The sequence below is a fragment of the Numida meleagris genome, chromosome 4, assembly GCF_002078875.1.
Source record: "Numida meleagris isolate 19003 breed g44 Domestic line chromosome 4, NumMel1.0, whole genome shotgun sequence".
In the NCBI taxonomy this organism is placed as follows: domain Eukaryota; kingdom Metazoa; phylum Chordata; class Aves; order Galliformes; family Numididae; genus Numida; species Numida meleagris.
Window position 1 is genome coordinate 13,943,288 of NC_034412.1, and position 17,360 is coordinate 13,960,647.

The 17,360-nt window shown below is 42.2% G+C and overlaps 1 protein-coding gene across 2 annotated transcripts; it reads right to left on the reverse strand.

Annotated features, from left to right (window-relative positions):
• Positions 1,306–17,284, reverse strand: PLSCR1 (phospholipid scramblase 1). Of its 2 annotated transcripts, none has more exons than XM_021397082.1 (9): positions 17,146–17,284; positions 9,576–9,607; positions 8,704–8,805; positions 6,982–7,142; positions 5,922–5,964; positions 4,639–4,859; positions 4,027–4,188; positions 2,775–2,936; positions 1,306–1,639 (listed from the first exon to the last, which is right to left on the reverse strand). In XM_021397082.1, exons 2-9 carry the CDS (start codon positions 9,580–9,582, stop codon positions 1,580–1,582), a joined length of 918 nt encoding a protein of 305 aa, XP_021252757.1. In that variant the 5' UTR covers positions 9,583–9,607; positions 17,146–17,284; the 3' UTR covers positions 1,306–1,579. The 2 variants fall into 2 exon arrangements, with proteins under 2 accessions (XP_021252757.1, XP_021252756.1); XM_021397081.1 differs by lacking the exon at positions 17,146–17,284 and adding an exon at positions 13,182–13,416.

Genomic DNA, 17,360 nt, shown 5'->3' on the forward strand with positions numbered 1-17,360 from the left:
AACTTACAGGGATGATACAGATGGAAAGGTCGTTAACAGAATGGTTTTATGTAACAGTTTTCTCTAACGTAGATGGAACTGAATAACATGCAGCATGCTGCAAAACTTCTTATGTTTTCCAAAGCCTGGATTTATGGATAGGGGATAAATCACTGTATTGCTTACAGTCTGATGGATGAAAGTGGGAATTTCTAGAGCCTCTTTATTAAATATGGATGCTACTACGGATTCTTCAAAATGAAGAAAGACTGCTTAAAGAATGATCTATTCTGCATTTAGCACAACCAATTTCAGAAATGCACAAGTGAACACACCTGACTCCTGGAGTTCTTGAAAAAATAAAGGAATAAGCATTCTGCAATTAAATATCATTTGGAAACAGTAAAAGATTATGACAGTGGTAACATACCATTGGTGAACATAAGAGTTATCCCTTGGTAGCTTTAGTTATGACTTCTCATGTAATATCTTCAGCTTCACAATAGATTATTGTTTAAGAGCTGTGGAACCAGTATCAGAACTACCCAGCTACTCATCTGCTGGAACGTTCACCTAGTCCAGTGGTCCCTGTGTGCTTCAATGATTCAAGATTGTAGAATTTCTTTCCTGTTATTACAATAGTTCTGGCAAATCTGTGAGGCTTAGCCCGCGTTTCTTTCTTACAATATTTTCCCTATATAGCTTGATGCGAGAGACATATGTGATTGTTTTTGTCTAATTTTGCACGCAGGTTGGACTGAGAGTGCCTTCAGGCCTTACGCTGAACATCTAAGCAAAGCAATACTTGAAAAGATTTTGAGTTACCTGGAGTAATGAATATAGGCTCCCGGTTATGTCCCATTAGACCAAGGTTCCTAATATCTTTCTTATATTTGCATTCACTCTTGAATTTTTTAATCAAGGGAATAATTTATGACACAAGATGCCTTTCAGCAAGTACTAGTGGACTGTTAAAAAGAAGAAACCACAGGCTTTTATGTTTCCAGTCTCCTCTAACTTCTGTTGGTGAAAACCAAAACCTTAAGTTTCAGAAGAACCAAAATTAGGAAACTGTTCCACTAAATGAATAATATGACAGCAGACTCATTACTAGATTAACACAATTTTTACAGTGAATTCTGATAGTTCTGTTTGTTTTGATTACTTGGTTTTGAACGTATCTACTTGGTAAGCTGAAAACAACTGAATATTAACACCAAGCCAAAACTACCAAAGAAGGATACACAGGAAACAATCAGAACCTCTTTATTAGGCTGACTGCTTATATTATTATTGAACAAAGAAATAGACCTCTTTTTTTAAGAATTAAGAGTTTTTAATACAATTCCAAATTTATTGGAAAAAAGGCTGCTATATATTTCTATACATTACAGTATTGATCTGTACAGACAAAAGGTGCTTATTTGAATACAAGTGTCATTAGATTACAAAACCAGAAGCTAGACAATAAAGCTTTTAGTTTATAGAAATGTAATTACAAGTGTAAGATGTACACTTCTCACATTCTCACTGGAGCTCTGTAATCCACTGGAAAGTTGGGTGGTTTATTTTCTTCCTTATAGATAAAAAGTTCTAGATTTCACTGCCACACTCCTGTTCGCTGATGGCTATCACCAATACTCTCAAAAAACATGAAGTCCTAGGAAGGAAACAAAAAGCAAAAAAACTCAATCCTTTTAAAAATCTCGTTCTTAATTTGTGGTTGTTTTGCAAGGCATTTAAAGCAATTCCCCCCCAGAAACCTTAAATGATGAGAAGCAGCTGGGAGTACCTCTCTCCAACCTAATCCCTGAGTCTCTAGTAGAGACAAGAAGGCATCCACAAGAAGAGAAAAAGGTGGTGGAAGCCCAAGATGTTTAACTTTATCATTAGCAGAAGGCATGCTTCCTTCACTTAGGATTTCTATCCTGACTTACTTCAGCTTGACTCAGTCCCTTCAATTTTACCTCAAACTGGAGTCTACCACAATGGTCTCTATCTTTACTTTACCTATGGGAGCCCCATATTCTGTGCCTGAAGTCCTTGCTTCTTCATACTACCTGCTCTTCAGCTACATCCTTGCACCTGAACACACTCAGCTAAGGAAAACCTGGTCCATATGCAGGACTATAAAGGCTGGTGAGAACTTTCCAAACTCAGATGCTGCATGAGCCCCTTTCCTCCCTTTCTGGAGCCCTACCAACATGGAAACAATGCACTTTTGACGCAGTACCTGATGCTGAATTGCACAGGTAAGCGGAAATGCAATCATGGCAGAGTCAGAGTGCTGAAGAGGACTGTATAAAGTTTACCTGCCCCCACAGAAGTCCCTGCCAATACAAACAACTCCTCTGAGAGCGTTTAATCCTACTCATCTCAGTACTTCACGTATTTCCAAGAAGGAGGGTTAGGAAAAGGTGAGTGCAGCACCTATCTGTCCAGTTCACCACCTCAGTGGGCTGTTCTGGCTTTGGTTGGCTCCTTTGGCTAATGCTGTTCTGTACTTTTCAGGTCTCACCACCCACAGAAACATGCTTTCCTCTGCTTGCGAGTATGTAAAGATGTCTTTTACAGGATTTGTCAATCTGACTCTTCTTAATACAGTCAGCACTTCATGTAGTCTAGAATAAGCTTATTATCCAAAATATTCCCTCCAGGGTTAGTTTTACACCCAAGAAATCCACAAAAAGCTCTCAAGCACTTTGAGAAGCCCAGAATCAAAACCTTTACCAGCACAATTTGAACACTGAGCTGAAGCCAGTTCATATTCGAATATTAATAAATTACAGACTTACGATAAGGAAGCAAGCACCAAGCATCACAGCTTTCATTTTTACATCAAGGTCCATTGGAAAAGAGACTCCAAAGTTATCAGTATCTGTAAATGCTTCTTTCAAGAACCCAGACCACTGCTTAGAAATCCTTCCAATATTAGAAACCTCATCCAAAGTCTTCACCTATTTTAACATAAAATTAAAAAAAAAAGTCATTCATAAATCCCCAAATTCTTTTCATTATAGATCCATTTGAAAGCTTTAAATTGTGTTATTAAATTAATGCAGTCATAGAATGCAGCTATTGGTTCTGAAAGAAAACCCTGACTTATCAGAAAGTCAGTCTGAAGTAACACAGGCACCAACTTAATTCTAAATCTGACTAGAGTTCAATGTTTTAATGGTGTTGGAAATCAGCTACTGCATGCAAACATGCACGTGTGCATGTACACACACTCCGCTGGGAGTGTTGTCTTTTAGCCAACAGAGTGAATTAGCATATCCTGCCACGCATCAGGAACAGCTCAAGGGAAAATTAAACAAATTACATTCTCCTGTTCCAAAAGAGAGGTTAGCCTTTTCTTAACGTTGTTTCCTAAAGCTACACACAGTGTTCATAGTTCGAAGAAAGTGTAATCCCCCAAAATAAAATCAGACTCAATTTGCTTCAACGATGATTTACAACATCATTTTAAACTAAGTGGTAGTTTGTCTATTAGTTAATTTGTATGAAAATGCTAATGCATTAATCAGTGTTGTTTTTAAATAAAAGTTGTAATTCTTCAGTCATTCAAATGTATATTTTCGGTCTAAATTATGACTTACTTGGTTAGTGAATGATTATTAAATGATTGGATGAGTGGTTGCAGAAAGTCATTTTAATAAACAGCTGATACAACTGATAACTTTTTTTCCTGTTAGGGACTAACATCATGGATTCAAAAAGATTTTGCTACCAAAATCTAATAAATATCTATTAAAAAAATGCAATAAGTCTCATAAATCTAAGCCATTAAGAGATTTGTGTGCAATCACAATGAATCAGATCACTGACGAGTGTCTTTCACACATCATTTCTGGAAGTTTGGCAGGCTTTTCTAGAATGATCTACATACCTAGAGAACTGAATTGACTATATTAGCATTAAAAGATTATGTTCTAGTTATTTCAAACGTACTGCAGCACAACTGTCTTGTATTAAGAGAAGCAATAAACTACTATCAAAATACTGTTTGAAAGAAGATATATGCAAACGATTTTCAGCATTACATACCTCAAAATTAACATCCTCACAACAGCTGCAGACAACACATGGGCCACTAATTTTCAGTACGTCTGTTCTTTTCTCATCCTGAATAGTAAACTTGGGCAGGCAGGGATGCCAGTTCTGGACAACGTAACCTACTGGTGTTCCTGGAGGTGCCTGAATTTCTATCTTCACAGGAAAAAGAAAATCCCCACATGAAGCAGTTTATACTTAGCGATATTCTTTAGACAAATCCACACAAATATGCAAGCCAAACACAACTTATTCTTCCACAACAACCTAGCTTTCCAATGAAGCTGCACTAAGTTTTCTGTGAACAATTTCAGAAAGCTGCACACAAATTCCAAAATCAATATGCAACTTCTACCTTCACTGAAAACAACAGCATACTCCTGAGGCTACAGAACATATAAGCTATGTGTCTACAGTGGGAAGATCAAAGTCTAGTGAAAGAAAGACTCTGAGCATCCTGAAAGTCAAGGCCTCGTAGGATGCAGCTACTACACATCTGTCAGTAAAATCTCTGAGACGGCTCAGATTTGAGACTCCATCCATAATCATCACCCCAGACTCATCAATGTTAAAGATCTCATCCCTCATGGTGAGAAAGCAACTCACCTCCTGTAAGCAGCAGGGGAAACAACATGAAGAACACCTGAGGGGTCTTTCCAGCCTTATCACCTCATGGCCCAGATTGTCCATAATCTTGATGGTGAAAGGTCGTGCTGGCCCACAGCAGTTCCTTGTGCAGCAGTCAGTTTCCTCTGCTGCAAAGTACACCCTTTGCCCCAATGAATTCTTGATTTCATATTTGTTGTTTGATTCAAATCCAATAAAAACTGAAAAAAAGTAACAGCACTATTAGTTCTTGAGGTGCATCTGTGCGAACAACAGGTAATAAATGCACCAAGCTAACCCTAACCTACTTGCTTGGGAAGGCTTCATTTGGAGTCTGTCAGAGGCAGCTCTGACAGCGGGAACAGTGGGGAAGGGCCCTCAAGCAGAGCAGTCCAAGAGAAGTTCAAAAAGGACAAGCCACCACAAACACAGCAACACAGAAAGAGCATGGAGATGTCCACCAGCTCCCCTCCCTCCAGACATGGGTGCCCACTGCCAGAGCAAGCACCACTGCTCCTAGCCACACAGCATGGAAGTTTCCTAGGGAAGACCAGAAGGGGTGGTGAAGCAAAAAAGGGGTTCCAGAGGGCACAGTTATGTCCAGAATGAGAAAGCCACAAGAAGGCCTCACAGACAAGATTCATAGCAGCACAAATAGAAGATGGCAAGAGCCAGGGCTGAAATTTTGATTAGTTTCTTCAACAAAAATACCCTTGAAATATTATGGAAAGCAAATGTAGCAGCATTTGGTGTCAGCTAAGGTGGGTGTTCCATTTTATTTATTCTGTTTGAAAGACATGGAAAACATGACTTTCATATTCTTAAAGTGAATGGAATGAAGGGAGCAGAAGGAGAGCAGTTCAATTCACTGAAAGAACAAGATCACCTGGAAATGACATCAGAGCAGCAAGCCAGCCTATGGAATTAGATGTAGTGAGAATGGAGATAAAAATATATTTAAATAGGGAAAAGATGAAAGCTGAAATCACATGGATAACGTGAGAGTTATAATCAGCTACAAAGATTACTGAAATAAACAGCATTGCTGTATATCTGTTAAGATATAGAACCAGTTTAAAATCCTCTTCTTAGCCTCCTGTTTTCCTATTCCCTTCTCTCCTCCAGAAGTTCTCTGGGAATTGAGATAGAGAACAAGCAGGAAACACTGAGGTGTCAATCCATAAAAGGATTTTAAACAAGCTTTGTCAAAGAAGGTCAAAATTTTACAGTTCTTGGGATTGTTAGATTTAAACATTTCTCTGCTATAAAAACATTTCACTTACTCTCAAGAAGTTCAATTTGCTGATGAATTAATATCTGGTCAATCTGTTCATGGTTGAAAAATGAAACACAATAAATAGTTAGCAAGTTGTAACTAAGAGATATCTAGTTTTAAGAAGCATTGTTGTTTCATTTCAGAATGCAGCGTTATGGATCAGTCTCTACCAGTAAAGCTGCAGACATGGCTCATGTCTGCCTGCCCTGCCCTCTCTCAGTTTAGCAGAACAGTGTTTCAAGCACCAGAGCCGACGACAGAAGCGGTACCCAGACTGGTCTGGTTATGTGCCCGTGCTCCTTTCACGACTTGGTGTAACTCAGTAACACTACAGAGACTGACATCCCCACACATAGGATGCCTGTATCAGGAGTCTGCACAGAGCAAAGCAGAAACCACCAGGAGGGAATTCAGACATTTTAAAGCAGAAGCTCAGCTACTGCTCAGCTCTGAGTGAAACTAAGGAAACACCAAGTTTGGTATTGGTTTATTTTTTGAGAAATATGCAAAACTGTAAACATCAGCATAAAACCTTTATATTTGCTCCCAGTGATGAGATGAACTATGCTTTTACAGTTGAAGGGCATATTCTGTGATATATACTGCAATGTGGGAGCAATTTTCATTTTGCTATGAGCATTCTCTGAGTTTGTGAAGTTTGACTAGTGCCTCTGCCCAAACCATTACAGAGAGGCACTGAGAAAGTATCATGTAGAAAAGTAAGTGCATATATTGTGCTACAGGTGCCCATATATGTATACATATATATATGTATATATATAATGCATCTTGACAAATTGCATTACATCTCACAAACAGCAGCTTCAGAAATATGAAGGATATGCAATGGCTCCATGCCCACTGTCCTTTAGCATCCCACTTGGCAGGAGTGGGTATTCCCCGAAGTGTTCTGGCCATAACAAGCACCTCCACACTCAAACGTGCATCACTCACATTACAAGAGGCCTCACACAGCAGCCACTCATGCAGCTGTAACAGACAGATGTGGCGTTTTTTTTAGCTCTCTCCCAGATGCAGTCTGGGGAAGGATGAAGGGTGCCGGTTACCTGCGTGAGATATTCCAGTCCAGGAGGGCAGTTGGGAAGAGGAGGAGGGATGGGCATCCAGATGGTCCCGGGGGGCTGGTTCTGGATGGGAGGAACAGCAGCTCCGGATGGGGTTCCCATGGGCTGTGCCTGGAAAGCATAGGGCCCTGCTCCAGGAGTGCCTGAAGAGACAGGAGAGATGCAGTCAGAGATCTGAGGTCTTGAAAAAGAATTGTATCACGGATCTTCAAAAGAAAAGAACAAACTAATCATTTTGAACTATGCAGATTCTCATATCTACACTGTATTTCACTTAGGGATACCGCAACTTTCATGAAGGAAGTCATACTGGATTGGGAAGTTCTAATCTCACTAGACAAAACCAAATGTAATAAACAAAAGCATCTCTCTTGAACACTGCAGAAATACTATTCACAGAGATTAAAAAGCTAGAGCCGTTCGATGGATTCCCGCCCGAGAGGCAGCGGCCGCAGCTCCTCCCGCAGCAGGGAGCCCTTCGTTGTGCGGCGCCGCGCCGCCAGGTGGCGCCCGCAGCCTCGCGTCGGGCAGAGCGCTGACGTCGGTACCAGCACCTGCGGAACGGGAAGTGCAGGCTGCCCCGTCTGACGCCGTCAGGGCAGGCTGGTTACATCTCCGGTCTGATGCACAGTTCTGTATGTTGCTCAAAAGCCCGCAGGAGCTTAAAAGGAGAAGCCAGCATGAATACTTTTGTAGAAAGTCCAAGGAGAACTGGTTCCAGAGATGGTGACTCGCGGACCTCGTGGTTACCCTTAGCACCAGTGCCTCATACTGCGTTGTAAAACACAGACTGTTTCATGGGAAACGTGATGCTGCGGCCATAAACCATGCAGTGTATGCAGGCGCGGCGTACAGCCCCTCGATAGCGGCACTGCCCACCGCAGATAAGGCCCCAACCTCCCGCAGAGCCAACTGCTATCAGTTTATGTTACCGCATGCAGTACTCAGATAAAGCAATTGCTCCCTGGCCTTTGGAGCACAGGGAGCATGTGCTCATTCCTTGAAGGCTGCGTACTCCTTGAACTCAGATTTCCTCGCCGCAAGACACACAACATTTAAGTACATGAAGCACAGGAACTTAAGCCAAACACTTTGCACTTAATAAATAATTTATGCCTGGAGCCTGTTAGATACTGTTCAGTGTGATCTGGTTCTTCAGAAAGCAGTTTGCTGCCAGAACATGATTAGCCATTTGCGAGTGCTCTGTTCTGAATGGGGAGCAGAAAATAAGATTAAAGAGGAAATGAATGGACAGTACAGCCACATGCGAAGTACAGCACCAGGGGAAGGAACAGAAACAGGATCTATGCAAATGACAAAACTGTGAGAAGAAAACAATCCTTCAGTTTTGGATTACTAGAGGAAAAAAACTGAAGAACTGAAATAAAAAAAAATCGGATCTCAGCAATAAGCTGCCACACATTAATTGTGTTGCATCAGTCACGCCTCCCTAACAAACTCACCCCCAGCAACCACTGAGGAACAACCAGCATTGCAAGCTTCCTCCACTGCTGGCACTGCTCAGCAGACACAAACATGCAGCACCAAGAAGGAAAGAGTATCTGCTCTGGTGGAAGTCATATTAACAGAAACATTACAGAATTAATGCAGAACTGTAAAACAGAGATGGATGCCTCGATGAAACCTCCTGTTTCCCATGCATATCTCCTAATCAAACAGCAGACCTCTAGCCAAGCAACCTACCATAGAAGTTCCCAGCTGCATACTGAGGGTGGCCATAGGGGGCCTGGTTTCCTGGTGCATAGCCAGTGTTGGAGAATCCAGGTGCTGGTGCTGGGTTATTTCCTGTAAGAATGCGACATACACTTAGAGTACTGCTCATTTATTTCCTCTCACACATAGGGGGAAAAGTCCCCAGCACTGCCTTCTTTTACAGAGTAGATGTATAGAAATGAAGCTGCTGTTTTCTGAATAGCAAAAACCATATAATGAGCTTCTATTTTATCCATGTTAAATATGTATATTAAAGCACAGTATAATTTAAAGGAGTTCTGATCCTTTGCATTCTGAAAAAAAGACAGTTATTACACTGTTATGTATGTCACAAATATGTCACAGAATCACAGAATTATGATTCAAACTGCTTGGCTTGGAAGGGACAGCTGGAGGTCATCTAGCCAAGCCCTGCCAAAAAGGGTCAGCTCACTGTCTGTCTGGACCACAGGAAGCTTCAGTGCAAAGAACTGCCAGGGAACTGACAGGCTGCACTCCTGCACAGAACAGACTGGTTAACAACCCGTTCCCCACTACACAAAACTTTTCCCCCAGCTAGTAATGTGCTTAATTCGCCACCTGCTGACTCAGAGTTATGAATTTAGTGACATTTACTGATGTCAGCTCATAAGCAGAAGTAGCCTGTGTTTCAGATGATTCCCGATTTGAAAACATAACGTGTTTTGTAAATTATTAAATGTTAGTGTTTAGATTTAAAACATTCAGGCATCTTTCCTAAAATTATGAGGAAAACATATCTAAACTAATATTGCTTGAACACTTTAGAAAGAATCATGTTATCTTTACTATAACACAAGACAACATTGGTCTATTTTACTCACCTTGCATTGCTCTGGATCTGCTTCTAACTGTTCTGCAAAACAACATATTCATTTATTGGTTTTTGAATATACAATTTCACACAAAAGTCATTCACCATTCTCTACTAATTAGTGATAAAAGATATCTGAATGTCTAAATTACATGGGACTGCTGAATTACAAACAGAAGCTAAAATAACTAAATATCTCAGCTTCTTTCTGGGCCAGGCCTCCGCCACAAAATAACCCCACATTACCTGTGCCTGCTGCACTCCTGCTTTTTGTATCCTGAAACCATTCCCAATTCGGTGGAAAGCATCAGTTATTCCATTGCAACACAGGATGACATTGTGCAACTATCCAAAGTTATCATGCAATTCATATGAACAAGTATAACAGTAATTTCAGAGCAATTAGTTTAGTTATCGATGCGTACTACAAAATTTGCTTGGGTAAATCCTGGAGCAGCTGTGACAGCATGCTGCCACCTATTCAGTCTTTGTGCTACCCCACTTTTCAAGTGGCACTGCTAGATATCATATCTGCAGTTTTTGTCCCCATGTATAATAAGAGGTGGGCTTGCACAGGTGAGTGAGCAACCACAGCGGAATGCCAGCAGTAAAAGGGCCAGCTGTTTGCCTTTGCCTATTGTTCTAGAGTTTCCAAAAGGAGTTAAAAAACAAAGAATGCAGTAAAACTTAGAGGTACATTTTGTCTGTTACAGTTCATCCAACTAGTTCAGTTCAGCAAAGACACTCATACAAAACTGGGAATTTATACTGAAAGCACTTATTTTCTGTTTCTCACTTGCACAGCAAAAGCTGGTAATATAAGAGGATGCTGAATGGCTGAGGGTTGATGTGGCATCCAGCTCACTTCGCAGCTTACACACAACATCCTCTTTAATAAATTAGTTTTAAAAGTCACCTTTTCTGTTTCCTTTTTCTTCTTTACTAGCAGGCTTTGCTAACAAAAATACCAAGCTGTTTTAAGTATTTTAACTGGATTCTAGTCCAGTATGTATATAGATTTTAAAACAAAGTAATATAGAAAAATGCATCTTATTTAAAAAGAAAAATCTGAAATAATCTATTCAAATTACATAACTTAAACCTTGTTCTTACTGTTGATTATCTAGTGTGTCATGTTTAATATATGACCATATTAATATATGCTGACAAAAATTCCAGCTTGTAGGAATACACAAATTTAAGATTATTTAAATATATATATGTAAATGGATCTTTTGCAAGCTTCAATATATCAGCTTACGCTGTACTTTCTGTGTACCTGTTCTGTGTACCTGAACTTCTGTGAAGTACTAAGAATTACAACTGAACCCTTTAGTAAAGGTCAGGCAGAGACAGAATAATATGATTTATTCAACAAAAAGCCTTTACAGTAGCCCAGAATATTTTCTGTCCCTACAGCCACTCGTACGCTCCTCTGTGTGACTGATGATTCAGAAATGCTGAGGTGTGCTCGACAGCTAGTAAAGACTTCACAAAATTCACTTCCCATTTCATCAGGCATGACGCTAATGTTGACATCACTTCTTTCACTAACATTCTTCTTTCTCTTGCTTTTTATCCAGACTCCTTCTGCTGCCTCTGATTCAGCCACCAAAATTATCACAGCACTGCCAGTCACACTTTGCTTTTCATCCATGTAATTTCATAGATTGTGAAATAATGTAAAATTCTGAAGTACTAAAGGAACAAGGAACAAAACCTCACTTTTTTCAATTGTACTACGCAATAGATTGTTCAGCCATCCTCTTACGTGCGGGGAAATTCCCAGCTGGTGATGAAAATGTAGCAATGAGCAGACTAGTTGCTTTAAATGTTCTCAAGTTATGCTAGGATTGCAAGGGTCCTTCAGATGCCATGCTGCGTGCCACAAGGCCCCACTGACAGCACATCCCCACGGAGAGGAGGGGACCTGGCTGGGGCTGTGGGCCTGCCCCGCACTGGAGCTATTTGGGAACAGGACGGTGTGCCTGGAAGACCTCCCCTGTTCTGGTCAAGCACTGCCCTTTCCTGGCTGAGATTCCCATGGGAGTCCACAGCTCTAGGCTCAGAGGGGATATAAATATCCTCCCCTGCTACCGGAGAGACGTCTCAGGGTTCAGTTTACCCAGGGAAAAGCAGAAGTGATTTTGATGGCAGGCTCCAGTAACGACACATGAAATGGTTTCTGGATCACTGGGAAGCCTGATGTTTCCAGGCAGAGCCAGCCCTGCCACCAGGCAAAGGTGGAAGGGAAAAGGCTCTAGGCCTTCATGAGAGAAAGGGGCCAGGCCCAGTGGCCTCACTCACTCCCCATGCCCTGAAGCACTGTGCTGCTGGGCCGGTGCTGACCGCCTCCCAGCTGAACAGGAGCTCCCAGGCTTCTCCCTCTGCTCTGACACATTGCATTCAGGAGCTTCGACAGCTTAAACCCTGTCGACCATCAACAACAGCACACCCAACCTGTTATTTTCTCAAATCATAACTCTTAACAAGTGCCATGGAAGTGGCACAGAGGTGCAAGGTACTGCAGTTTTCCTTCTCTGGGAAGTTTGAGCCCAGGCACCTAAGGTTAGCCAAAAACTTTTGAAAAGGAAATTGTGGAATTGTTAGTTCTGAAGGAAATTAGAACAAAGCAGTTCCAGTTCAGAGAACAGTATGGGAACACCACCCTGAGACTGTCCCCTTTTAATAGGCTGCACAATGTCCATGCCGCCCTTCCGTCCCTTACTCCTTTTCAGAACTGCATTACACAGCCAGAGTTTCTAGATCTTACCCTGATGCATGTCTGCAGTGATGATGCAACCGCTTTCAAGACACCTTAATTCAGTTAACTGAAGGGCTTCTGCTTTCCATCTGAAAAGCAGCACTGGTTCCATTCGTGACCACCAGCTCTATCTCCCAACCAGCTGCGCTTAACGGTGCCAAGAGCACATTAGCATGAGTCCCCAGACACAAACACTACACACAGTGCCATTTACAGGCCCGAAAATGCCCTTTCCAAGAAGTCTCATGATTTAGAAAACAGACTTTAGGAGCCAAATTGCCGTAAGGCAAGCATTAGTTCACCCCAGCTAGCTTTGTGGCACTTCTTTCCATCATTGCATTATTTCAGACTGTTCAAACACTGGATTTTAACCTTGACTGCTAGAAAAACAGCATACTTAAAAATTATCTGCTTGACCTAATTAAGTAAGGGTTTTGTTGTTGTTGTTAAAATTAACAAAATAGCTTTTCAAGAAGGAATGAAATGAGCTGTAAGCTAACATAAAATTATTTTCCGGTGCAGTGTGGTACCTCCTCCCTTACACAGCCAATGCCCTGACCCCGGAGCCCCACAGCGCACAACCCCAGGGATGTCGTGCAGAGCATCCTGGCTCAGCCTCACCCAGATGACACCAAGCCCCCCCTGGGAGTGCCACGCCGAGCCATGGTGCCACCCTCAGGACTCCCAGAAACGAGACCTCCCCATAAGCCCATCTTCAGAAGGAGTTACTGTGCCACTTCAAACAACCCGCTGTTCTAGAAGAGAGAGATTTTCTAATTTACTGCACAATCCCCCAGTGGAAAATGCGGCCCTTCTGATCATTAGGCATCCCCGTGAGAAAAAGACAGGTACCTTCAGAAGCACGCGGAGGAAATCCTACGCAGCGAGCAGACGCCCCAGCAGCACCTGAAGACCGCTCCGCACTGCCGCGGCGCTCAGCGCCGCTCTCAGCCCAGCGCCACGGGGAGGGAGCGGCCGGGAAGCGCCGCTGCCCCCGGGCAGAGCGGAGACCGACCGGGAAAAGGCACGGCTGCAGAATCGCGGCGTGCGTCACGGCTCCGCCCGCGGCTCCCCCGCGTAGCAAGGGCAAGCACTAAAAAGCTCTGAGTATTTCTAGAACGTTTTGCACAGCCGAATATTTAAAGTGGTAATGGCCCCGTCAGTATAACTTCTGGAACGAAAGTAACGCAGGTGCTCTTTAAAAGGGTTTGGCTGTTCAGCTACTTGTTTCAAATGCTAGTCAGCAAAACCAGCTGGTTTATGGGAAACATTGCTCAGTGGAAGAATACGGAATGAAACCGCTTTTGCTTAGTACTTGCCCTGGATGCACTGTTTCTGCAAGATTTCCTGAAAACTGAAAAAAAGGCTGAGAGCGTCTTGAGTTGTTTGAACAGGAGCACAGCAAGTGGTTGGAGGGCAGTGATTGCACTCCTATACTTTGTAATCCTAAGGCTCGAGCTGGAATGGTGTGCCTGGTTTTGCACCTGCCCTCCCTGTGCCAGAAGGACTTTGGCTCCTAACTTTGGGCTGGGGTTAGGAGAGGGTCCCAGGACAGTCAGGGCTGCAGTACTTTGTGAGAAGAGGCAGACAAGATCGGAGTTGCTTCTGCTTGGAGAAGAGATGGCTGTGGGGAGACCTAATAGCCACATGCCCACATCTGTGGGGAAGTCATCAAGGTGATGCTCCATCCCTGGAGGTGCTCAAGGCCAGGTTAGATGGGCCCTGGGCAGCCCGAGCTGGTGGGCAGCAGCCAGCTTAAGGCAGGGGTTGAAGCTGGGTGAGCTTTAATGTCTTTTCCAATCTAAACCATTCTATAATTCTATGAAAACACCGCTGATTTGAGGAAGTTATTGCCTTGCCTTTGGTTCATTCTGATGTCTGATAGGTAACACATTAGTACTTAGCAATATGATGGTACCAGTTGGAGAAATACAAACAGTGCAGAGGATCCATGCTGCTTGGAGAAATGCTGTTCTTAAGTCTGAGCAGGTTGAGAGTATCTGAAAGTTTCCTGTAATTTTTAAAGCTGCCCCAAATTTATTGTGCTTTCCATGTAGACCCTGGGGAGCTGCTCACTATCCTTAATCCATGAGCAGCCCTTTGGTGATAGAGAATGGGAAGGCTCAAAGAGAGTACCAGGAAAGCTGCCAGATAAGAACAGCTGTAGTCTGGGGCCCAAAGGCTTGCCATGGCTATATTTAAATTTAAAAAAAAAAAGAAAAGAAAAGAAAAAAAAAAGAAAAAAAAAAGGGGAAGAAGAAAGAAGGAAGAAAAAAAAAAGGAAGACAGTTGTATTTCATCAAAATTTGTTAGTGGATGATCTAGACAGAAAGCGTTAAATACTTCCTTACAGCTCAGCCTCTTTTATAGAAGCTACTTTGTTAAAAAACATGTTGTATGTTCCACGTATTTTCAGGTTAAAGATTACCCAAGGATGCAGTTAACATCAATGCCACCTTGATAAGACTGGGATATATTTTATTGAAAGGCCTGGTTTTATAAGGGTCATTGTACGTAGGCCACTCTGAAAGTATTTATTTCTGTGAAAACTATAAGAGATACAAAAAGCACAATAACACTATTTGATAGAGCAAGTTCTCAGCTACAAAACACTATTCTTCAACACCATCACCACCATCAGCTGTGCATTTTTGCCAGCAACAAACAAGAGCCGGCATGCAGCATACATACATCTCTAGGCTGCTACAATCCTTTCATTATACATTCCTACTTCAGAAGGCTTAAGAGTATTTTCAGACAAGTAGTAGTAGAAAGTAATCCTGTTTGATAGATCACTAGAAACAAAAAAAATGCATTTTCACAAAAAGGGAGAAGATATTCTGCTCCTTCATGTTAAGGACTGGCTAGCTAATTCTTAACATTGATTGATCACACTGCAGGATGCAGTAAGTAGCACCATTCTGAAATATATTATGTATGGCATCACCATCACCTCAGCAGCACAACATCACCTCTTTGCCAGATCTCACAGCTCTGAACACCTTTGCAGCACCTTTGGGCCATGTGTTTTTAACCCATGGAACACATGGTTACATATATAAGTACGGGCGATAAATCCAAGCTGTATGTCCACATCAAAAGTGAAATAAATGATAGCTGAAATTATTTTAATTTTTTTCCTTAGGGGAAAAAAGAAATATATATGTATATATATTTATGTTTATACACACACACTTGTGAGCTTCTCAGTCCTGGGAACAAAAAAAAAAAAAGAAACAGTGGAAGGAAAGAAAGCACTTGGAGCAACATGGCTCATGTGCTGACAGCAGCGTTGGTGAAATCACCTTCTACTTCCTTTTTTATACATTCATGTAATCATAGAATCATAATGGTTTGAAAAGACCTCTAAGATCATCTAATCCAACCTACCACGCCTAATACAACACCCACTAAACAATGTTCCTAAGTATCACATCTCCACGTTTCTTGAACACCTCCAGGGACAGTGACTCCACCACTTCCCTGGGCAGCCTGTGCCAGTGCACCACCACTTGTTCAGAGATTTTCCTAATGCCCACCTGAACTTCCTCTGGAACAACTTGAGGCCTTTCCCTGTCATCCTATTGCTGTTACCTGGGAGAAGAGGCCTACTCCCACCATGTCACAACCTCCTTTCAGGGAGTTGTAAAGGGTGAAAAGGTCTCTCCTGAGCCTCCTCTTCTCCAGACTGCACAATCGCACTTCCCTCAGCTGCTCCCCTTACGACTTGTGCTCCAGACCCCTCACAGCTTCACTGCCCCTCTCTGGACACATTCCAGGGCCTCAGTGTCATACTTGTAGTGAGGGCCCGAAGCTGAACATGGTACTCAAGATGTAGCCTCACCAGAGCAGATACAGAGGGAAGATCACCTCCCTGCTCCTGCTGGCTGCTCTATTTTTGATGCCATTGGCCTTCATGACCACCTGTGCACACTGCTGGCTCGTGTTCAGCGGAACATCATTTCTCTGCACAGCCTTCCCACTACTCTGCCCCAAGCCTATACTTTTGCTTGGGGTTGTTGTGACCAAAGTGCAGGACCTGGCACTTGGTCTTGTTGAACCAGGTGGGTCACCTGGTTATAGGAGGAGATGAGGCTGGTCAAGCAGGACCTGCCTTTCATGAACCCATGTTGGCTGAGCCTGATTCCCTGGTTGTCCTGCACATGCCACGTGACTGCACTCAAGATGATCTGTAATTCCTGTAATCCATGCTAGAGCTGCTGTTTTCCATCTGTGTCTCTGCAAAGCAAACTGTACTTAATCTAAAACAGACACATCTAATCACAGTAATTTGTGCATGCATGAAGCCCAAGACTGCAAATCAAATCAGAATCCTTACCAGAGAAAAGAGAAATGAGTAAATGAAGGTCAATTTGTAGCCTTATATACTCTACAGCTGCCCTCTTCTACCTCCCAAAATACAGTCTTCATCTCAATATTCAACTTTTATAAATAAAAAAATATCTATTATTCTGGCCGTATATTGAATTTCACCTAGACACTGGGCATGTTGGAGATTTGGGGATTTTATTTTGCTCATTCTGTCAGGTACCTAAAAATCTAATCTGGAGTTGTCATTATACCACACATCTGCACTCAGTCCACTGAGGGGATTAATACTGGACACCAATTTTTGTCAGGAATAGGTACATAAATATTTTGATATGGTTGGAAAATCAGAAATACATGGTAGTATATGATCATACTTTTCAACAGAACGAAATTGTTAGCTCAGTTCAGATTTACATGCAGAAATGTAAATGCTATATTCCAGCAAACATGTCTGTTTGACATAGGGATGAATGTTGTTTCTTACATGAGGATATCTTTGTCCTGTTGAGGAGAACAGCAGCATATCCCTTCCTCTTCCTCTCAGTCATTATTCTGGAAGAAACCTACTCACCTGCAGGGGCAGAAGAAATATGCCATGTTTTACACAACACAAAGAAAATGACCAGTGTGCCATATAGAATAATACCCAGCTTGTTTTATCTAACTGGGATCACTGGTGTCACAACAAGCAGTCAGTGC